The 24,896-nt window shown below is 35.0% G+C and overlaps 1 protein-coding gene across 2 annotated transcripts in view; it reads left to right on the top strand.

Annotated features, from left to right (window-relative positions):
• The window catches only part of CDH18 (cadherin 18), a 280,274-nt gene that overhangs the window by 123,678 nt on the left and 131,700 nt on the right, over window positions 1–24,896 (top strand). The window contains exons 3-4 of one of the 2 annotated variants that reach the window (XM_021719205.1): window positions 6,843–6,937; window positions 17,950–18,117. In XM_021719205.1, coding sequence (XP_021574880.1) covers window positions 17,976–18,117 — 142 coding nt within the window. In that variant the 5' untranslated portion in view covers window positions 6,843–6,937; window positions 17,950–17,975. The remainder of the gene's footprint in view (window positions 1–6,842; window positions 6,938–17,949; window positions 18,118–24,896) is intronic. The other variant, XM_008071385.2, reaches the window with a different exon arrangement.

The raw sequence follows: 24,896 nt of genomic DNA on the forward strand, positions 1-24,896 counted from the left end.
TTGGGGTCACATGCTGAGTGCCTCAGCCAGGGTGAGCCCCGAGCTCCAGAGCTCCAAAGCACCAAAGGGCAGGCGGTGAGTGGCAAGAGTGACCCTGGGCCCCCCACAGGGTACTTTGACCAGGAATGGGACCAGTGTCTCTGAGGGGCAGGTGCCCAGAACCTCCCTGAGTGACCAGCAGCTTGGTGATGGGTGCTGGGCAGGAGACGATGTAGCCAGGGAGGGAGCTGAGACCTGCAACTCCCACACTGGTGGGAGTTGCATATGGTGGAACAGCAACAGCAGGGGGCCGCAATATCCGGCCCTGTGTGGGACCAAAGGTCCCCAGGCCTCAGACCAGCACAGCTGGTGGTGGGCTGGGGGATGGGGGGAAGAAAAGTAAGAGTCTTTTTGGTAACTCATATTCGGAGAATCTCACAAGTCCATCTATGCTGTCGCAATCTTCGTTATTGTGCTCTATTTTTAAATTTAATTTGTTTTATTTATATTTCCTCTTTCACATTTTCAAATCTGAACAATCACCAGATCAATAAATCAGGCCCTGATTTCGTAGCATTTGCTAATTTCCATGTTGACAATACGTCTACTGTCACTGATTTTCCAATTACCAAGGTGACACCATTGAACATGGATTTGGGAAAAGATGAAAACAAAAGTTTATTGTATTTCCACAATATTGTTAAAATAGGTATAAATAACATCAAAAGCATAAGTCAGGCCTGGAAGCTCATGCCTGTAATCCTAGAAGTTTAGGAGGCTAAAGTGGGACAATGACTCAAGCCCAGGAGTTCAAGACCAGCCTAAGCAACATAGCAAGACCCGTTTTGCAGTTTTGAGTTTTAATTGAGGGGGAAGCTGTGGTTCAGAATGTATATGCTGATTCTAGCATCCATGAACAGGTGAATGAGCACACTGGAACCTATTTCCCTCTGCCTTCCTATCTGTCCGTGCAGTAGTATGTATTCTTGATCCTTAGATTAAAAAGGGAGTATAAAAGAGGAAAATAATACAGGAAGGGGGGGTCAATAGGAAGTTAGAAAGAGAGAAGAGTGAGAAGGAAAACAGATATACATACCAACTAACTATCAGGTGAGAAAGAGACACAAGGCCAGAAAGAAGTGAAAAAAGACACATAAGACATATTCCCTAAAGAATACTGATAGCTACTCAGAGACAGACCAATAAAATCATGAAACAGTATAAGTCAGAAGGCAAACAACAAAAGTGATCAAAACAAACAGTCAAAATGATAAAATCATAAGTCAAAATAAGAGATCAGACTAAAGTCACTTCAGCTCTGATCTCTGGCCTCTCCCCTTTGTTTTTCATTGCAGGCAGCTAGATTTACTCAGTTTGGGTTTGTTTTTTCTTTAGCCTGCTGCCTGGGAGTTGCTTTTGTCGATTCAGCATAGGTGTGGGGCTTTGTCTCCTGCTTAGCAACTTTACCTTAGGATCCGAGGTGGGGTTTGTTGATAGGTGGGCGGGGTAATGGAAATCTCTGCCTGGAGAATGGCTGAGGCAGTTTCAGTTTTGCAGATCCATTTCTCTCTGCTTGTCTGGGTCCCCAAGTTTGGGGTCACATGCTGAGTGCCTCAGCCAGGGTGAGCCCCGAGCTCCAGAGCTCCAAAGCACCAAAGGGCAGGCGGTGAGTGGCAAGAGTGACCCTGGGCCCCCCACAGGGTACTTTGACCAGGAATGGGACCAGTGTCTCTGAGGGGCAGGTGCCCAGAACCTCCCTGAGTGACCAGCAGCTTGGTGATGGGTGCTGGGCAGGAGACGATGTAGCCAGGGAGGGAGCTGAGACCTGCAACTCCACAATATTGTTAAAATAGGTATAAATAACATCAAAAGCATAAGTCAGGCCTGGAAGCTCATGCCTGTAATCCTAGAAGTTTAGGAGGCTAAAGTGGGACAATGACTCAAGCCCAGGAGTTAAGACCACTCTGGGCAACATAAGGAGACTTCATCTCTACAAAATATTTTTTTAAGTGAACATTAGCTGGGTGTGGTGGCATATGTCTGTAGTCCTGACTACTTGGGAGGCTGAGGTGGAAAAATTGCCTGAGCCCATGAGTTTGAGGCTGCAGTGAGCCATGATTGTGCTACTGAACTCCTGCCTGGTTGACAGAGTGAGATCTCAACTCGGGAGAAAAAAAAGCATAAATAATAATAATGCAATTTAGAAATGATTATTTTTCAGTATTTATTACTTTTAAGATAATATTTAACTTTAAATTTATATAATTTAATTTTTAACAATGACTGTGTTTATTAATCACCCCTCAACATTCTTGAAAGTTTAATAATCAATTCTCGTGAGCCAGAATTAACCAACTCAAATATATTACTGTTATAGTCCCACATAAAATTGTAAGCTGAAACCAAAAGCTTCAATTTTTTTACTAGCAATTAACACCACTATATGCGATAGTTGCTATATATGATATAATTAACAAACTTGCTTTTTATTTCACTAATCTGCCCTCTCTAGAATGTAGGTTTCATGAGGTCAGTGATTTGTCTGCCCCTAGAACAGTGCCAGAATTCTAGTGAACACTCTATAGTTACCCCAGTTAAAGGAATGAATGACTCTTTATAGCTCCCAGGAAAAAGGAGTTTAAGGCTACTTTCCGTGATCTCACACTTGCATAACTTCTATTCTTGAGCTAACCCACAAAAAGAGTTTTTCTCTATTGTTATATTTTCTCTGGCATCCAGCACCTCAGAATGTGACCTTATTTGAGATAGGTTCTTTACAGAAGTTATCAGGTTAAAGAAACATATAGTGGACCATAATCCAGTAAGACTGATATCCTTATAAAAATTTGGACACAGAGGCACTCACAGAGAAAAAAAAATGATTTGAACACAGGGAAAGTGACATGGGAGCAGAAAAACCGCCATTTGCAAGCCAAAAAGAGACTCCTGGAATAAACCCATTCCCCAAGGCCCTTAGAAGGAACCATCCCTCCCATCACCTTGATTTCAAACTTGTAGGCTCTAGAAGTAAGCGCCCAGTTTTGTTGTTTAAGTGCCCAGTTTATGGTACTTGAGGACAGCTCTGAGCTGGAGATTATTTAGTCAATGAGGACCCAGCAATGAAAATACCACAAACAAAAATCCTTGTGCTTTATTCTAGTGAGAAAAAACAGTTGTCAAAATTGAGAATTAAATTAGCATGAAGACAATAAGTAAATTAGTGTGTTGGCAATACAAACACAAGAGAGAAAAATTGAGAGAGACAAGAAAATTAGCTTTCAGAGAGGTATGAACAATAGGCTGTGACCAGTATCACTGATGGTGAGATGACAACTGCGAATACCCACTAGATTTGGAAACATGAGAGTCATAAAAGATAAGATTATATGAGCATTTTCAGTGTCGTATGCATCCTGAATCAAGCCTGGAGGGACTTGAACTTGAACTTAAGTGGAATAAAGCAGGCTTACATTGTAGTAGAAATAGAGAGGCATGGCCTCAAGCCTCCTTGAAGGAAGAATGTGTTGTCCAGCATGAGGAGTGCATTCAGCACCCACTTTCACTGTCAGCATCTTTAGACCTGTCTTAGCTATCTGTAATATCTTGCCTGAAGTCACATTATTTCTAAGATAGCACTCATTCAGTGACTGAATAAAGTAGGATGCATAAAGGTCTGGCTATTTCAACCCAAACCTGGACACTCAGATAAGAAATCTATCCTCCAGAGCTCCATGCTGCATTAATCTAGGCTTGGTAAGGCCTGCATTGCAGATTAATAAAATCCACTGTGCATTCCTGCTCCTTCCCCTTTCCCAGCACAGTTTGTCCGCAGAATAATCGTGCACTCAAATATCCACCTTAGTGTCTTCCTTAAACCTAGACAGTTCTTTTAGAGATTTGGCTGTAAGGGTTTTTTAAATTTAGGGACTATATACTTTAAATGTTTTAGATGACAGATATTATTCCATGTTTTATGCAAGGATTGAGGATGTGTTAGTACATCAGTCACAATGCATACAGGGAGAGATCTGAGAATTTCTGTGCCTGTTAACTTTCTCTAAGCTCCAATTCATGATGAAAATTTGCCACCTGGTAAATCATACAAGTCATATCACTCAGACTCATCTTACAAGTATTAGGCACTTTCTATTTTCTTTCATTAGAGGACCAAAAATCTGTTTATATTTGGATGAATTAAGCTTTTGTGCCTCAGGTTTTTAATTGATTATAAACTCTATGTTATTTTTCTATAATGCTTTAAAAACAATGGCATTTTATATTTACATAGCTCAACAAACTATATTGTATCATTTAAATTTAAACACTTCTTAATTATTAGTAAATAATAGATGTATTTATAAAGTAACTAAAATCAAATCCTTACAATTGAATTATCAAGTGTACACAATCAGTATAATATCTTCCCTCTAAATACCATCAAACATATCCATCTCTTAATATTTTAAAATTTTCCATAAAATATAGTTAGTATCATGGTTAAATCATTGATTTTATATTTCCACTATACACCAGACGTATTTAAAGATCAATGGTTACAAGAATGTATGAGTATCCTTGAAAGCCTGGGGATTACCTTAGATTTTTCAATTATATTTGTACTTTTCTTATGTGACTACATGAATATACTGTAATCTTCCTGATTACAATATAATCTTATTCTCAGAAATTTAATATTCACTTGACTTCTCCATGAGTGTCTTAAGGATTCTATTTTAAATTCTATGCCAAAAGAAAAAAAACATATACACATGCATATATATGAAATCATAATACTTTTAGCACTCACATATTTGAGTTTACTCAGTACTGTGTATTTGTTATATGTGGCATACATAACACATGTATGTAATTTATAGGCATACCAACATACGAATGTATAGATCATACATAATAGCACCCATAGAATAACAACCAGCTTGTTAATCCAGATATCACAATAATTAAATTTGTATTCTAGGATAAATAATTAATGTTTGGTTACTTATGGGCTAATATTTCAATTATATCATTGCTGATGGAACTAGCTGGTCATTGACATGTGCATCTATATTTATAGAGCAATGTTTTATTAGGTTTTTAATAAAATGACTTTAAATATGGCTATATCAATAACACACATTCCAAATGTTTTGGGTATATTTATATTAAGTACCCTTTCTTAAATAGTAACTGTGACTAAAAAAATTCTATATAAAGCATTTTATTATTTTTAACCCATTTTAGCCATCATAAGCAAAACAATAAATAAATAAGGAGAATGACAGAAAAATATTCAATGGATAAATAAGGCATAATGTATCTATGTGATAGTATTTCTTATATGTGTTTGCATTTGGATCAAATTTATTTTTGTAAACTACATGATCAAGCTATTTTCAAAAATCCTACTTAACTGTGTCTAGTTTTTTAGACATAGTTAACTATGACTTAACTATGTCATTATTTTTATGGAAATTTCTTTCTGTTTAAGTTTGAGTACATAGTCAAACATTTAATATCTTGCCATAAAATATAATTTGTACTTGATACTTATATTTTTAAAATTATCTTTCTTTTTTTGATTAATAAGATCCAATAAATATAATAGATAATTTTATTACACCCCATAGAGTGCAAGTTTTTTGATGATAAGAGTCTGAATAAATGTTCATTAATTGCAGGAAGTTGTGCTCCATATGTTCATTGCACAGCAATTATTTGGAGGTCAGTTTTTTTTTCTTCCTTTTGCTTATCTTCTAAATACAATTTTTACCTGAAATCATGAAATATATTTAGAATGTACCAAAGCTGTGGTGCTACCTTTTTAAGCTATGTGTGTTTCTGTATAAGTATATGCACTTCAGTTCTGGAGAGACAAAGAGAGAGAATGGGAGTGGAAAGGAGTGAGAGAAAGAGGAAGGGAGGGAGGAAGAGAGGGAAAGAGGAGAGAGGAGAAGACATAATCAGCAGGAAATATGTAGCATTGATTTAATGATGCTAGGAGTAGTTATAGAATGCTAACCATCATTGATTTTCCTATGAGAATGAGTAAATTAGTATGTGTGTGTGTGTGCAAATGTATTTGTATGTATCCCAAATTTTAATGCCATTGCTCAGTGTAGCAAACTACTCTCAAAATGGAAAGTTTTTTAAACAATAATAATTGTGGAAGTCAGGAAATTGTGGAAGTCAGGTCAATTTCTCAATCCATATGGCATTATTTGGGTTGCTTGGTAGCATCTATCTGGCACATGAACTGGTATGGAGGTTCACAGATTGGTCCAATCACATGCCTGGTGCCTTAGTAGGAATACCTGGGAGACCAAGCCCAGTTGGAACCCTTGCTATCTTTATGTGATCTCAGGTACTCTCTACATAGTCACATTAGCAAGCTAGCCAGACCACTTACAAGTAAGCTCAGGAATCCTAGAGACTGAAACAGAAGCTTCCAAACCTCTTAAGAGCAGGAAACAACAGCAAACAAACAAAATACTGCTAATGTCACTTTCGTTATACTGCCTCAGTCCATTGTACTGCATTGGTTAAAATAGTCATGGACCAGCCCAAATTCAAAGGGAAGGCAAATAGAACCAGGCTCTTGATAGGACCATTGTCAAAGAACTTATGGGAGGCCTTGCTGATCCATCAAGCCTTGAACATTTTCTCTAGCTGCTAGAAACAGTCTCTCTGGCATTTGATTCCCTTTAAAGAGAAGACCTAAAGGGCTAGTGGCCACTTGAAACAAGATGAATCTTTATTTTCTAAGATTCTCACTCTTTCTTCTGTTACACAAAAGACTGAATCCTGAGCTTTCGGATTCAGTGACCCTGGTTAACCCATCATCTTTCTGCCATCTCTTGAAGGAAACACACTCCAATGGGGATCTTTGATTGCAATGCTATTAGAACCTAACCTGGCCAAGAAAGTCAGAAGCTACTTCTGAAACTGCATTGCCAAGGTGCAGGCTTTCTTTCAAAATCTACTTGAGGCTCTATGGGTCAAAAGTAGAGAATTATTTGAAACAGGATTCCAAGCTTTTTTTTTTAGCCAAAAACATCAATTCTGAAGAAAAATTTGTGAAGTATTTCATGAATGTACACATAACAACAAAATTGTATATGTTCCATTCACTCTGGAAGAGGCAATGAGGGAAGGAGGTGATGGAAAGAAAAAAATTCTCATTCCATATACAAGTACTGCTTGCACTAGTGGTTATTTTGTTATTATTTTTAAATTGTTATAATAACACTTAATGAAAGCTGCCCTTTTAACAGTTCTTTAAGTGCAAATATTGTGAAGCACAAGAACAATGTTGAACAGCAGATCTCTGGAAATTATTCATCTTGCATATCAAAAATTTATACTGATTGAATAGCAACTCACCAATTTTCAAAAGCCACAAGAAGATATCACTTTATATCACTTTATATATGTTAAGATAGCTGTTATCAAAAAATCAAAAGATAGGTTTTGGTGCAGTTGGAGAGAAATTAGAATGCATACTGTTGGTTAGAATGTAAACTCATTCAGCCACAATGAAAACTGCCTAGAGTTTCATCTCAAAATTAAAAATAGAACTGCCTTATGACCCAGCAATTTCAATTTTCTCTTCTTTTTTCTTTCATTTTTTTTTTTTTTTGAGTTGGAATTTCATTCCTCAGCCCAGGCTGGAGTGCAGTGGCATGCACGCCCATGGCCGCTGCAGCCTCAACCTGCTGGTCTCTGGCGATCTTCCAAGTAGCCAGAACTACAGGTGCGCGCTATCATGCCCGGCTCATTTTTTGATTTATTGTAGAGATGAGGTCTTGCCAAGTTGCCCAAACTGGTCTCGAACCCTCAGGCTCAGACAATTCACTTGCCTCAGTCTCCCAAAGTGCTGGAATTACAGGCTGAGCCACCGAGTCCAGGCCAATTTCAATTTTCATACCCATGGAGATTGACTGGGTTTTTATATAAGCTAAACTGTGTGGCTGCTGACTATATACTATGAAATTCATATCAACAAGAAGTGTCAAGTTATACATTTTTGAGCAGAAAAGTAATATTTTTGTGTGGTACTTCATGCAGAACCTAATCAACAAAATGTAACGATCAACATAAAGCATTCTTCATAATGCCAGACATGGATGAAACACTCAATACTTGGTAGTAGTGCTATTAATATTATCAACATTATCATTATCATCCTTGGGATGTATTCCCAGATAAGCCTGTTTTCAAAGTCTATAGCATCATTTATTTTCTGCCATATACAGAGGGTCCCGGACTTTTGGTGATTTAAGTTACTATTTTTTAAAACAATTTTTGAACTCTATTATGGTGTAACCCCATTGTAAGTCAAGTACCATTTGCTATACGTCTCAGTAAAACAGAAATAAAAAATATACAGAAGTAATATAAATAAAATAAGTAACAAATTTAAAATAAATGCAAAAAAGGAAAATAAAAAATTCTGTTAGAAAAATCTTTAATAATCCATCAATATTACTACATTCTCTTCTCATCTGTCTTATTTACATCCTCAAATCCTTCGAGAGATAATGCCATCTTTTATAATGAGGTTCCTCCATCTGTTACTTTCTCTTTCCCTTCTTCCCTTTCTCCTTCTCTCCCTTAACCCTTCTCCTCCTCCTTCTTTGCCCTATCTCTCTATTTCTCCCTGTCTTTCTCTGTTAAAATGCCTCATGTTTCCTCTGTATATGGCTCTACAAATCTCAAGGGATGAATTGAGTTAATGCCACTTTGACATTAAGATTTTAGTGCAGAAAGTCCTGGGTTAAATTTCATATTTTGCAGTTTTGTGATCTTATGATTTGAGAAGAGTTATTTAAACTTTGAACTTTCTCTGTCATGGAGTTTTGTGAGGCAAAAAAAATGAGCTATATACCCAAAGGGAGCGCTTGAGTCACAGTTCATACACAATACATGTGATTTCCCCTTCCTTTTCTTCTCAGAAGAAATAAAATGCTTCACCATTAATTTTAATAGTTAAAAAAAAAAAAAGGTGTAGAGGTCAAAAAATGGAATCTTCCTACTAAAGAATAAAATGCCTACCTCTATGAATTTATGATTATTAATTTCATGAGTCGTGGCTTCAAGATAAATCTGCTGTTTTAAAAAAATAAAGATGCCAATTTATTAAAAAGTAAAATAAATAGCACAGCAAAAATATGAATAAAAATCTAAAGTTTAAATCCATCATCCCTTGGAACTTGAGTTGCATATTCGCCAAATTTAGCTGTAGAGGTAACCATGCTGGTCAGTCAAGCCAGCAACAATAACTGACAAGTAGTGAAATGGTCAATCTTGACTTTCCACAGGGGCAGAAGCAGAACAATTCAAACTTTCAATCACTTGAGAAACACAATATTGAAATGTTCAGAGAATATGTTAATCACTAAGTACCTAATCTCTACCATTATCCCACTAACGTTTCCACTGAAGCCAAATTTGTCTGTCCCCTGTCCTAAAGTGCCTTGTCTTTTCCAGTCCCAGGCCTATGTTTATGTCAGGTCCATGGGTCCTCTGCTTATGTATCCATTCCTCCTCGGCCTACAAGCATAGCCCTCTCCCACAGGGACTCTTCATTCCACTGTGAATGCTCTAATCATAGAATTATAATGTCATTATTTCTATTTTATAAGTCTTTATACTTCACATTTTCTTTCTTTATATTTTTTTGAGTTGAGTTGAAGTCTTATTCTGTCTCCCAGTCTGGAGTGCAGTTTTATGCTCACAGCCACCACAGCCTCGACCTCCCGGACTCAGGCAATCCTTCCATCTCGGCTTTCCAAGCAGCTGGAAATAAGTGTGCGCTACCTGGATAATTTTTTGATTTATTATATGAACAGGTCTTACCAAGTTGCCCAGACTGTATTATAGAAATGAGGACTGTATTATAGAAATGAGGTCTTGCCAAGTTGCCCAGGCTGGTCTCGAATCCCTTGGCTCAGGCAATCCTCTCGCCTCAGTCTCCCAAAGTGCTGGGATTACAGGCAGGAGCCACGGCGCCCTGCTGTGCTTCACATTTTATACAGAGCACAAACATATTCAACACACATTGAATCGGTGATGATGGGTGGAGAAAACAGATTTCTGGAATTCTGTTGTTGATGCATATGTATAAGTTAAATATCTATATATTTTTACTGTCTATACAAACAAGGGTGTATGGAAGGCACATTATAAAGTCAATTGGGGAAATTCAGAATGCATTGCTGAATATATGTATTGTATAATATTCTAAATGCTGAAACATTTAATTATCAATTGAATAGGTAACAAAAATCTTCCAGGTGCCTAAATCACCATAATCAGGCAGTTGAAGAGAAGAATTATTACTGCCTAGATGTTTAGTACCATCATTTAGAAAATAGTTAATGAAACTTTTAAACATATCAAAATCTCTCAGTATTCATGTTAATTATTTTAAATAAATAGGCCCTTCAATGAAATATGAGCACCTTAAGTCAATTACCATATGTTGTCAATTCTAGGTGAATATCTCACATTTATTCATTCATGAGAATCACTAAAAGAGCTTGTCACAAATACTTATGCCTGGGCCCCAAGGCTCTGGATTCTAATTCAGTAGGTCTAAGATGGGGGTCCTTTAATTTGCATAATAATGAGCACTCAAGGAGATTCAGTTAAGTGGTCCATGTGGCACATTAGAGAAACAATGGGAATTCAACACATTTTCCTTAACATAACAGACATTAAATGAATAACTGAGAAACAGCAAGTTAACAAAAATAAGCAATTGAGCAAAAGGGCACATGTATAGTAGTTTAGGTATGAAAGAAACTTTACCATTTCCTTTTATAAATGCATATGTGTACCTTAGAGGTTTTTGTAGGAATTTGAATGTGCATGTTTGTTTATTTATTCTAGCCTTTTAGGCATTCTTATTTCTGCAAATCTCCTGTGGCATTATCTAATAAACCAAATTTGTACAACATTTCCATCTTAGATTCTTTTCAGTGGGTAAAACGCAAGAAAACACTTTGGAGAAACTACTGCCATATGAATATCATTAGTCAGGGGGCATAAACATATGGTAGGCCAGTGAATCAGGCTCAACAAGTAATGATTATAACCACAGAAGGGCTTTCAATGTTATGAACTTGTAGACAGCAGAGAGTAATTCTCAGTTACAAGCCATTGCATAACAAGGTGATTGGAAAGCAGTTGTCAGAAGGTAATTTGTAGGCAATGGGGCACCTACAATTGTTTACTGGGAAAGTAATAAGAAACATAACAAAATAATACACAGGTGATCACATCTTGTTGCCTCAACCCAGCATCACAGGAGAATAGGAGGCAACAATTCTTGCTAAAAATTTTGAAGTAAACATTGCCAGTGAAGCATATCTGACAAACATTCAGAATATGCCATAACCATCTACCTAGTACGTATTGTAAACAGAATAATTCTCTTCATTTTTAAATAAATAAACAATGCAATAATTTCTGATAATTAATTTAGCTACTCTGTATTATTTTTCTGTGTTCTCTTATTAAGTTTATTTCAAAGACAAGAATAAGTTATCTTGCAATTACTGGATATGTAAATACATGGTTATATAGTAGAAATTGCCAACCAACTGACATAGTTTTTTAACTAGGACAACATAAATATAGCTTATTATAACACAGTAACAGGCTTAGATGTCACAGTTGTGAAAAATATATATTATCTTTGTATTTTTTTGTGTGTGTATATCCCTATACACATATGCAACTATTGACAAAATGCAACAGAGATAAAATGGTGAAGAAACGTGTGAAAATATAATGATAGAACTATGCCTATCTGATTGTGGCTATTCAAAGTATGGTCTTGTTCCACTTTCACATAAATCAAACTGAACGTTTGCATCTACCTCTTCAAGTTCATAAGTTGAATTCCTAACCCCAATTGTGATAGTATTTGGAGGTGAGGCCTTTTGAAGGTAATTAGGGTTAGATTAGATTATGAGGATGGGGCCTTCATGATAAAAATAGTGGTCTTCTAAAAATAGGATGATTTGCTACTTCATGCTGACGTGAGGACAGATGGTGCTACATTTTGAGCAGAGGAAACCCAGGTAGGCTATTTTCCATTTATCTTGGGAGCCTTCTCTACTACTCTGCCACATTCTCTCCTTGAGAAAAAAATAATAATGATAATAAAATACAAATTTAATAATAAAGAAAAGAGATTCCTTCCCCCTAGTTCTTGCAAAGAAGAAAGGCCATTTGAGGACATTGCAAGAAGGTGGCCATCTGCTTGCTAGAAACAGAGACCTCATCAGAAGCCAAATCAGCTGGCACGTGGTCTTGCACTTCCTAGCTTCCAGAAATATGAGAAATAAATCTCATTTTCTTAAGCCATTCAGCCTATATGATTTTGTTTTGGCAGTCTGAGTCTATTAATATGGTAGTCAGTTGGAGATGTATGTAAGCCAGTCCCCCTCCAAATTACTATGTCAGAGTCTTTGGTGGCTGAATAAAAGCAGTTTGCTGTTTAAGGAAATCTCAATATAATGTTTAAACAGAGTCAGGTCTAAAAACCAATAACACTATTATAAAAATTAGAGTGAGGAAATAATCATTCAAACTGGCACTTTGATTAGAATGAAAGGAGGCGTTACTTTTGTGTGTGTGTGTGTGAGTGTGTGTGAGTGTGTGTGTGTGTGTGTGTCTGTGTGTGTGTGTTGGAGTTTCACTCAGGCTGGAGGGCAGTGGCACCCTCCTGGCCACTACAGCCTCAACTGCTGGACTCAGGGAATCCTTCCACCTCAGTCTTCCAAGTAGCTGGAATTATAGCCACATGCCACCATACTCGGCTAATTTTTTTTTTATTGTAGAGATGAGATTTTGCCAAGGTGTCCAGGCTGGTCTAGAACCCGCGGGTTCAGGCAATCCTCTCACCTTGGTCTCCCAAAGTTCTGGGATTATAGGAAGCATTTCAATAGTTAAGTCAGGACAAGGACAGTCTGAAAATATCTCAAGAAAATCAGTACATAAGATCACTTTACCTACATTGCTTCACATTTAACTCAATTTATGTTTAAAAAAAATAATTCTGCTTAATGTTCTCAGGAATTCAAATATAGTTTCATGAATAAAAGTGGGAGAAAAATCAATGTATATTTGTGTGTGGGTGGGAGGACTAGTACACCTATGTTTATTCAAAATATGAATTGTATCCTGTAAAAAATCCAGCTATTATGCTAAGCTTGAGAGTGAAAAGTAGGTTAAGTATTCTTGAATTCAGTGCTTTTAAATTTTTTTCTCAAAATATTGGAAAGGTACACATATTTGCCATATTTTCTAACTTCTGTCAACATTGTTCACAATTTCTGATAAATTTATCACACAACTTAGCAATTATACTTTTTGGTATTTACACAAATTAGTTGAAAACATATGTCCATACAAAAATCTGTACATGGATTCTTATAGCATTTTTATTTATAATCTCCATAACTTGGAAGCAACCAGATGTCCTTCAGGAAGTGAATGGAATATTAGTCACAGCTAAAAAGAAATGAGCTACTAAGTTAAGAAAAGACATAAATAAACCTTAAATGTATATTACTAAGTAAAAGAAGCTAATCTGAAAGACTAACTATTGTATCATTTCAATTTTATGACATTCTGGAATAGGCAAAACTCTGAAGATAGTAAAAAGATCAGTGGTTGCTAGGGGTTAGGAGAAGGGAGAGATAAATAGGTAGATGAGATATGATTTTTAGGGTAATGGAACTTTTCTGTATGTTATTTTAATGTGGATACATTGATATATTTGTCTAAACCCTTAGAATAGACAACACTAAGAGTGAACTACAGTGCAAACTCTGGACTTTGAGTGATAATGACGTGTCAATGTGGGTTCATCAATTCCCGTATCACATGTGCCACTCTGATGTGAGTTGTTGATAGTGGGAGGAGTCTGTGTGCATGGACAGGGCAAAAGATATATGGAAATTTTCTGCACTTTCTCTTCAACTTTTCTGTGAATAGATCTAAATTTTTTTAATATAAAGTTTATTTAAAAAGAATGTCATAGCCTTGCTCGTTGGCTCAGCCTGTAATCCCGCACTTTGGAAAGCCGAGGTGAGTGGATTGCCTGAGCCCGCGGGTTCGAGACCCACCTGGGCAACTTGGCGAGACCTCATCTCTACAATAAATCAAAAATTAGGTGGGTGTGGTAGCGCGCGCCTGTAGTTCCAGCTACTTGGAAGACTAAGGCGGAAGGATGACCGGAGCCCAGCAGGTCGAGGCTGCGGTTCCGGGAGCAGCCATTGCACTCCAGTCTGGGAGACAGAGTGAGACTCAAACTAAAAAAAAATAAATAAATAACAAAAATTATCGTGCATCCGCTGTACTTTGGGCTACCCCAGTAACATGCATCTGAGCTACATGTTAAAAGATGATTATCTTATACTGAAAGCTTGCTAATATGGCAATTTGACTGTAATACTATCTGATTACCTATATGTCCCCGTTAGAGGTCATAGCTAAGCACATGCAACTGGGTCATCCTAAAGAGACTTGGGAATTTAAATGAATCCAGAGACAATTGTTTCTGAGGTGTATGTGTCAGTTCTGAATATGCATTTTCTTTCCATGAGAAAATTTGGCTGACAAGTTTCTTTCCATTTTCCTCCAGAAATAGCTGTATTATAGAAGAGAAATAATGACATTCTAATGAAATTATTGAAGTTCATACCGCAAAACTGGAATTTTGTTGATTTATCTTCTGTGATTCTCTTTAATGACTAACATTCAAATAGTGTAATAGAAATATTTTTCATTTATTTAATAATGATTTGTTTACCTTCAAATATGTGTATTTTGTACATCACTTTAATGATTTTATTGTAAATCATTCTCTTTGATAACAATTTCATACTTCTGCCCACCAAAGACAAGTCACATTCATATGTAATCCCTTCTTTTTTTAAAAGACAGCTTTATTATTTTTTGAAAAGTAGAAAATATAAATTCCTTTCACAAATCCTTTGCTTGCGCATTTCTGTATCAATTCAATTTCTACTCATGTAATTATCATATGATAAAACATTGTTTTTTTTATAAGGGTGCTTGAGGCTTTTTCATATGCATGAATTAGATGAATCATTTATTATCATATTATTATAATTTCTTTTGATAAGAATAATTTTCATTTCAATTTAGCTTCAGGAAAGTTTTTCTGAATTCCCTCAATTATATGTTCACAATATTTGAAAGTCACAGGATTTTTTTTCCTGATGCCTGAGGTTCACCTCTCAAAGTCATTATTACACAGTCAAATCAATTCAATAAAAAAAGAAATAAAATAGTTCAATGTTCTACATGCAAAATAAATATTGGAATAATGCTTTGTATTAGTAAAAGGCTATTTTTAACTTGACTATACAACCCTTTTGTTCTCACGTATCAACATATTGTCTATAAAAGCATTTGGTAAATTCTACAGTGAGCAGTTATAATTGGCAGCTTTTTTTCCCAGCATATTTTGTATGTATGTATGTATGTATGCATGTATGTATGTATGTATGTATGTATGTATTTATTTATATTTTTTATTTATTATTTTTATTTTTATTTCTTTGAGTTGGAGTCTCACTCCATCGCCCAGACTGGAGTGCAGTGGCACGCTCCCAGGTACCGTCCCTCGACCCGCTGGGCTCCGGCCATCCTTCCACCTCAGCCTTCCAAGTAGCTAGAACTACAGGCATGCTCTACCACGTCTGGCTAATTTTTGATTTATTGTAGAGTTGAGGTCTCGCCAATTCCCCGGGCGGGTCTCGAACCTGCAGACTCAGGCAATCCATTCACCTCAGCCTCCCAAAGCGCTGGGATTAGAGGTTGAGCCACCAAGCCCGGCTATTTATTTATTTATTTTAATTATAAAGATGTGGGGTACAATTCAGGGTTAGGTATACAAACGTTGATTATGCAGGTACCCTTGTTGATGAGTTATGCCCCTCCCTCTCCTAGCAGTTTCCCTAAACTGCCAATCCCACACCCCTCCCCTGACAGTTTCCCTAAACTGCCAATCCCACACCCCTCCCCTGACAGTTTCCCACTACTGCCAATCCCTTTCTTATAGTATTATAATTGTTCAAGGTCCGCTTATGAGTGAAAACATATGGTACCCTGTTCTTTGTTTCTATGATAATAAGTCACTGAGTATAATCGACTCTAAATCCATCCAAGTTGCTGCGAAGTCCATATGTTTGTCCTTATAATAGTCCATTGTGCATATGTACCACGTTTTTTTTTTTTTTTTAATCTAGTCCAGCTTCGATGGGCAACATGGTTTGTTAAATGTTTTTGCTATTGTGATTAAAGCTGCAACAAACACACGTGTACAGTTATCTTTCTTGTAGAATGATTTGAGTAACTCCGGGTATAATCCCAATAGGAGATATGCTGGGTCTTTCAGAACTCTCCACACTGTCTTCTGAAGAGGTTGCACTAGCTTGCATTCCCACTAGCAGTGTAGAAACATTCCTTTTTCTCCACACCCTCGCCAGCATCTGTTGTTGTTTATTAATGCAGCTTCTTATGAATTGTACTGCTAACTAACCAAATGTGATTTTGACTGACGTTTTTGGTGCATTTCTCAAAGGTGACATGATTCAAATATTTTAATATAAATTAAAGATGTATTAAATAATAATCAATATTTGAAGTAGCAAATATATTTTTATATATTATATGTATATGCATTTACATAGACATACATATACATGCATAATTATGCATATATTTATATACATATTTAAAATTCAGCTCATCTATGTAATAATATTTTTAATTTATGACATAACTAATAAGGTCTGGGAAAATGCAGTTCTCTGGAAAATGTGCTTTTAGTTTTAGAATGCAAAAGTCTATTGACAGGAGTATCTAATTTACCTGTGTGTTAGAGGAGTGTATGAGTGTGTGTAGGTGGATGTTTATGTATGCATAATGACAAATAGATATATAAAATTTTTATTTCTTTATTCATCTGAGTGTCTACCTTGCAAAAGTGCATTAAATATTGCCCCTTGTCTTATTAAAATAAATTGATTTTTATGTGATTTACAGAATAAATATCATCACCTTTTATTTATTTTCCCTATATTTTTAGGTGTAGTTCTCGTTAAATTGTTTTCTAACAAAAATAATGAGACTTCGTTTTTGATATGTGTTAATATGCCTCCTGCCCATAATCTCTGCTCAATTGTTCAGACACCTCAAATATTTTCCATCATCCTACATTGACACCTCTTCTAGGAAGCTATGTAAATTGTTATGTAAAGAGGAAAATTAACTGAGCTCAAACCAATATGTCTTAACTGACACTTTTGAGGAGCCCAAGATGTAAAATGTTTCAGCACATCACCAGAAGGAATAAGCTTGGGTGTCAAGGTTGCCCTTTAGGGACCACCTACCTCAAAGAATGCAGACAGACAGAAATCTTAATCTGTCACTAGTAGAATGCTTTGGAACATGGGGGTATAAATAAATGTCTCAATGAAATATTATAGCGTTTTGTTAAGGTACTGTTTTTCTCAGAAGTGTGGCTTTCTGTCTTTCTCTCAGAAGTATGCTATGTAAAGACATTTCTTAAAATATATATCCAAGTTCTTTTCTGCTTAGTGTTTAATCCATACTTTAAAAAAATTATTTTAAAGATGTGGAGTGCAATTCAGGGTTAGGTATTCAAATGTTCATTATGCAGGTACCTTTGTTGATGAAGTGTGCCCCCGGCAGATTCCCACGACTGCCAAAACTTTTCCTATAGTATTACAATAATTGTTCAAGGTCTGCTTGTGAGTGAGAACATGTAATACTCAGTTCTTTGTTTCTGTGATAGATCACTCAGTATTATAAACTCTAAACCCATCCAAGTTGCTGAAAAAAAAATTTAAAAATTTTTTAAAATAATTCATACTTAAAAATAAAAAAAAATTTGTATTACAGGAGTTATTAGAACTGCCTTACATAACATGGACAGAGAAGCCAGAGAACACTACTCAGTGGTCATTCAAGCCAAAGACATGGCTGGGCAAGTTGGAGGACTTTCAGGATCCACAACTGTCAACATCACCTTGACTGATGTCAACGACAATCCACCACGATTTCCTCAGAGTATGTACCTCTTTTCCATGACTTGAATTTAATGTTATCTATTTATTTAAAACAAAATTAAATACTTGAATAAATAGTGTTATGTTACTCTTTACTTAAGTGAAGACTTTTTTTTTGCGCTATATGTTCACTCTTCCCGTTGTCTTCTGAACCTGCAGATAATTGGTTCCAAGCATGAATTTCAAGTAGCATCACAGTTAAATACCAAAAATAATACAGTGGTACTAAGTAATGGCATCTTGCATGTGTCAAAGTGGCTGTGTATTCCTAAAATATTCAGGAAATTGTTGAAAATGTATTTTGATATGAACCGACACTCTACTTCATATTATTCCATATGTACGTTCTTTAAATTTTAAAAAATCGTTCATGTTATAGATACATGTTTCTCTCTCTCCCTCTCTCACACACACACACACATCATGGAAAAACAAGTTACAGCTAATATAACAAAGTGTGCTCTCAGAATAAAATTTGAAAACAGAAAGCACAAATCTGCAGGCAATTTCTTGAAAAAAGAAGAGTATTAAATCCATTAGTCTGGAAGGAGATGGTATTTATGAAATGTTTGCAATGTAAATATTATTATAATATATTTGAGTATTGCTACTATGGTAGATACAATGGATAACATTTTTTAGAATAATATTTAATAATTTGATAATTCTATAGGAGAGTTGTCCCTTACATTCATTTTACAAATGAAGTTTAAAAACTGTCAAAAAGTAAATGCAGTTTTACACCAAAAAGGTTCTTCTCAAGTCAATACGAAAAACCTTTCTCCGCTGTGTATCTTAATAGCGTTCTCAGTACATTTCAGGCCTACTCACAATGGAATATTGCCTCTTTCTAAAATGTAATCACACTTTGCACATTCTTACTTCTACTAGAATTTATTTGTACTCACACTCCTTTTTTTAAAATCCCTGTTATAATTTCTCTAAAATCCCTCTTGCGGAATTAGCAGAGACTCAATTCTTTTTGTTTTTTTCTTACATAGTACTTTTGCATGCATGCTGCTGTTACTCTTGTTTCTTCAAGTGGATATCTCCTCTACTGCTATGAGTTCCTCTAAGTAAGAATGATGTTTGAATTGCTTTTGTAGCCTTAAGTATTTGGCCAGGTGTCCAGCACTTGATAAATGATTGTCAAATGAATGAGTAAATTAGTTGAATTAAATACTGTGTCAAACTACCATTGTTAAAAGACCATTGTTAAAAGACATGCAAGTCAAATTCGCAGTTAAATAAAAACACTTTGCAACAGTGGTGCCAGAGAGAAGACCTATTATGTGATCTGGATCATGCATATGGTCTTTCTTTGCTCTATGAAATACATTTAGAAGAAAATTATAGGTAGTGCATGAGTCAATATTATATTGGGACATAGAGTACAATTAAATTTTAAGTCATTTTACAAATTATATTGAACTTTTATATCTATTTTATTACTCAATACATACAATACGCATATTTACATATGGCACTGTGAGACAAATGTTATGATTTCGTCAAATGAGGCAACTAAAGTTGTAGATTAAAAACAGAAGATAATGAGTGATAATGCCAGACTCAACTGAATACAAACATTGATGTAATTTACAATATCCCACTACAAGGGCCAGTGAGGGCCAGTGGAGGCCAGATAGAAGCCTAAACTTCACCTGCACGTAGCCTTCTTATGCTGTTAATCTTCCCTTGCTCCCCACATCTCTAAAATAAAAAAATATATTATACTTTATCTAGCTTATTTTCAAATAGATTCTACTACCACTATTTTTGAAAACTATAGTAATATTATAGCTCTTAAGAGACTGAAAATTCAAGTTATACACAATAGGGGCTCAGTAAATGTTTGTTCATATTGCAAATGGCATCTCCAACACTCTCTCACTTATTTTCCCCTTAGTATAATTTTTAAATTTACAAGCCTATTAAGACTGAGCTTAGAGTCCAATCATTAATCATAATTGTGATTTATACAGAGAATAATTTTATATAGATTAATATAAACATATAATATGGAAACCCTTATCTCTTATTTTACTATTTTGATCCATAGCAGTGTTATTGTAGAAGCATCAATTTACAGAGAAAACAGTTGCTTTACTTGACAAAAAAACAGAATAAATGTGCACTGTCTGAGTGAACTCATTGTATCTAATGGGCTGTATCTTTCTTCAGAATGGCAGAATGATTGACAGGTGTAAGTCCTGCTGCCCTTCAAGATGTGCTCAGAGTTTTGAAGGCAGTACACACTCAGAATCTTACATTCTGACTTGTTTAAAATATATTTTGTTTTGTACTCCAATTGCACAAAACATCATGCTATTTTAAAACAATCTTATATCAACATAAAAAGCAGATTGCAGTCAAGTATTCTTTTATTTATCCATAATTATTGCAACTCATTAAATAGCTATATGCATAGTGGGAAATCTTTGCAGCTACTTGGAGTAGAGAAAAGATATATTATGAGGATTTGCATTAATAAAGCACCATGATATGCACAAGTCTATTGTGTAATTCAAATTGTATAAAGATCATTTCTGGTCGTCAAATACATCCAGTGGTTGAATCGTTTCTCTTAACATGTGAAGTTTTACAGTTGTACTTCTGGTTTCTTCCTCTCTTCACCTGTCTGAGAAAGCCATCTTCCTTACACCATTACTGCTATTGACTCTAACATAAACACCCCTCCCCCACACACACACACAAACTCGGCAACAATATTCTCTCAAAGTATTTCTTTTTTTCGTCTCTCTCTTAATATACCATGCCTCAGGAGATGAATTCTCGTTTTGTAACTTTTATAATAATTATCTATCATGTTGTCTTAAATAGGCTCTGCATAAGTGATTGAGAGGTAGTGAGTTAGAGCTAATAATTTGCTTTACAAAGTCCTACTCAAGGTCATTGCAAACTCAGTACCCTAGGATCCAAGGCAAATGAAGATCCTGGCTGAAGTTGGCTGCCTGACAGTATCAGAGAAATGGAGTATCAGGAAAATGGAGGGGAGAATAGAAATGGCTCAGCCAAGAGGGTAGCTAACACTCAGTACAACATGATGCCTACATTTGGGCTGGAACATGTTAGGAAAGGGAGTCACATTTTTTAAAAAGATAGAGAGAAAAAAAATCATCTTGTCTATGGTTTGAATCCCTACTCAAAATATACAAGTGATACTCAGTTTTTCAGAGAAAAAACATCTATTTTAAATGTAATGACTTAATATTAGTTAATTACTTAATATTAGTTATTTTATTGTAAGGAATCTATTCTGCTGCTTAAAATTCTATAATTTCCTTTTTTTGGTTTTAACTGTATTCTAAGTTATGGTTGTTGCATAATTTATTCTTAGATAGATAAAAGACCACCGACATTTATTATTCTGCATAAGGCATATGCATGTAAAATTCAACACCTTACATGAAAGCTTATAAAGCAAACCTTCTATAACCTAAATGAGAGGATCTGTATTTTCAAAATAATCTAGTTGAGGAAAGAATTATAACACATGCCAAATAATCACAATAAAGCAGTAGAACCTTGGTTATCTAACTTAACATCAACAAGAACTTGAAATGATTGCAAAATTGTAAGTCAGTCAACCATTTCACCTCACTTGTGACTGCAAATGTTTCAGCAATGTAATATTGGAGGATCAAATCCTGAAAGTTCAATAGATGGCAGTATTTCCCATAAAGTTAGTATACATCACAAATGTTTAACTAGTTAAGTTTTAATGCTAGTGAAAAATAAAATAACATTGATGAAGATATTGACATTGATGTGATTTTGTCGATATAAAATATTTTAGAGAAAGAGCCATGTTTTTAATTTATTTGCATTGTAAAGACAACCAAATCTAAATGTTATGTAGTATATTTAGCATTAATATTTTGCTTGAAATAAATTAAAAGAAAAAATAGAAAGCTTCTCTTGTGTCCCATCAACATATGAAGTATATTTTTTAATTACCTGAGATTTGAAGTCTTCTAGTGTCTTATGAAAGTGATATGTGTTTTATTACGGTTGCAGTCATATAGTTTGAAACTTGTTGAGAATTTCTTTAAAATTTTATTATGTTCTTGATTTTGAAAATCGTTCCCAAGGACTTTAACAGAAGGTGAATTCTGCAACTGTACAGTTAGTGTTTTACATATGTAAATCTGTTCAAGTTCATTCACTGTGCCATTTCAATTCATTATGTCCCTAAAGAATTTTTGTTAGTCAGCTATTTAAGATATATGCTCATGCCTTCCAAGATGATAATGGATTTTTCCATTTTCTCCTTTTATTTTCTCTGATTTTATTATTATTATTATTTTAGATACAGTTGAAAATCAGGTTCATAGATTGAAGGTTCTGATATCTTTCTCTTGAATTAAAAATGTTTTATTGTGAAATAACTCTCTTTAATACTGCATGTCTTAAATTTTAATTTGGTTACTATAGCTATGCCAGTTTTTTTTTTTCTTTTTAAATTATGGTATATGGTTTGGATAGTGCAATGTTTTCAAACTTTGTTTTTAATTCTTAAATATTTCAGGTAACCACTTAGCTTAACTTCCTCTTTCCTTTTTGGAGTCCTCTGACTTCCTTCTCCCGAGTTGCTCTGACTAGGACATTTAATACTATGTTCAGTAAAAAGGGTGAGAGTGGGCACACTTGTCTTATTCTAGTTCTTAGGGGATCTGGTTCCATCTTTTGACCATTAAGCATGATGGTGGCTGCAGGTTTATCATAGGTGGTTTTTATTGTTTTGAGAAATGTTTCTTCAATGCCTAGGTGTTTAAGGATTTTTATTAAGAAGGGATGCTGCATTTTATTGTATGATTTTTCTGCATGAGATAATAAGTTATTCATGTGGTTCTTGCTTTTGCACTTGTTAATATGACCAATTATGTTTACAGGCTTACAAATGTTGAGCCAGTTCTGCATCTCAGGAATGAAGCCCAACTGGTCATGTTGGATGATACTTGAAATGTGTTATTGGATATGATTTGGTAGAATCTTGATGAGAATTTTTGCATATATATTCATCAAAGAAAGTGTCCTGTAATTATCTTTGTTGAATTTTTGTCAGGTTTAGGTATCAGGTTGATATTAGCTTTATAGAATTAACTAGGGAGAATTTCTTTCCTCTTGATGGCCTAGAATACTTTCACTAGAATTAATATCAGCTCTTCTTTGCATGACTTGTAAAATTCAGCTGAGAAACCATCTGTTCCTGAGCTTTCATTGGCAAGGATATTTCTTACAACTGAGTCAATGTATTGGGTTGTTATTGGTCTGTTTAAGGTTGCAATTTCTTCCTGTTTTAACCTTGAGAGGTTATGTGATGCCAGGAATCCCTCCATTTTCTTTAGATTTTTCTCATTTATTTGCATACAGATGTTCATAGTGATCTCTCATCATCTTTTGAATTTCTTTGTGGTAAGTTATGACATTGTCTTTTTTGTTTCTAATTATGTTTATTTGGACTTTCTCTCTTTTTAAGTCAATTTGACCAGTAGTCTGTCAATCTTATCTACCCTTTCATAGAACCATTTTTTTGTCTTGTTGATCATTTCTATGATATTTTTGTCTTCCATATCCTGCAATTGTGACTTTATCTTAGTAATCTGAATTTTTCTACTGAATTTAGGATTTAATTTTTCTTGCCATTCCAGCTCCTTTAGATGTGATGTTAGGCTGTTTATTTGAGATGCCTCTATTTTCTTGTTATGTGTGCATAATGTTATATATAATACTTCTCTCTCAATATACTTTCATGATATCCAGAGGTTTTAATATGCTGTGTCTTTGTTTTCATTTGTTTCTAGGAATCTTTTTTATTTGAGTCTTGATTTTTCTGTTGACCCAAAAGTCATTTAGAAGCATGCTAATTAAGTTTCATGCATTTGTAGGTTTTTTGGCCAATTCTTGTTGGTGATATTTATTTTTATTTCATTGTATCTGAGAAGATGCTTGGTATGATTTCACACTTTTGAAATTTGTTCACATTTGACTTATGCCAGATAATGTGATCAATCTGTAGTATGTTCCATGTGCTGATGAGTAGAACTTGTACCCTGTGGTTGTTGGGTGAAGTGTTCCATAGATGTCTATTAGGTCCAATTGATTGAGTATCAAGTTAGGGTTCCAATCTCTTTGTTGGTTTTTAATATGTGAGAGGATAGTACTTTGCTTCTCTCTCTTTCTCTCACTCTCTTTTTTGAAATTCTGTAGTTGATCTAAATGTTCTGAAAACTCTGTGCTTGCTTGTGCTTTTGTGATGGGAGGAACTGTTCCTTAATTTCTTTGATAAGAACTTTTTTAAGCATCTTCTAAAGGGCTCTATTCCATCTAAACCTGCTCTAGCTGGTTGGTGTCACCAGTGACTGAGATTGCCTTCCTTGGTCTGTGCTGTAAGAAAGGTGATTATCTTGGAACTCCCCCTAATTATTATTTTTTCTATCAATCTTTTTTAATCTGGATATTTTGTATTGACCTATATATCAGTACATCGATCTTTCTTTTGTGTGCTATTTACTCTCTAATTAACGTCATCTGTTAAATTTATGAAATACAGACTTAAGCAATAAATTTTTAGTTTTATAAATTTAAGTTATGAGTACACATTATAGGTGTCTGCTAACATTTCCATCCTTTTTTCTCTATTTACTTATACATACTAATCATATTTATTGCAAAATGTATTTCTAATAGCTGTAATATCAAAATCATGTCTAAGTCATTTTATTGGTAATTTCCTTCTTGATCTTGGTCATTGCC

The sequence above is a fragment of the Carlito syrichta genome, unplaced genomic scaffold (assembly GCF_000164805.1).
Source record: "Carlito syrichta isolate Samal-C Ts95f unplaced genomic scaffold, Tarsius_syrichta-2.0.1 Scaffold314304, whole genome shotgun sequence".
NCBI lineage: Eukaryota > Metazoa > Chordata > Mammalia > Primates > Tarsiidae > Carlito > Carlito syrichta.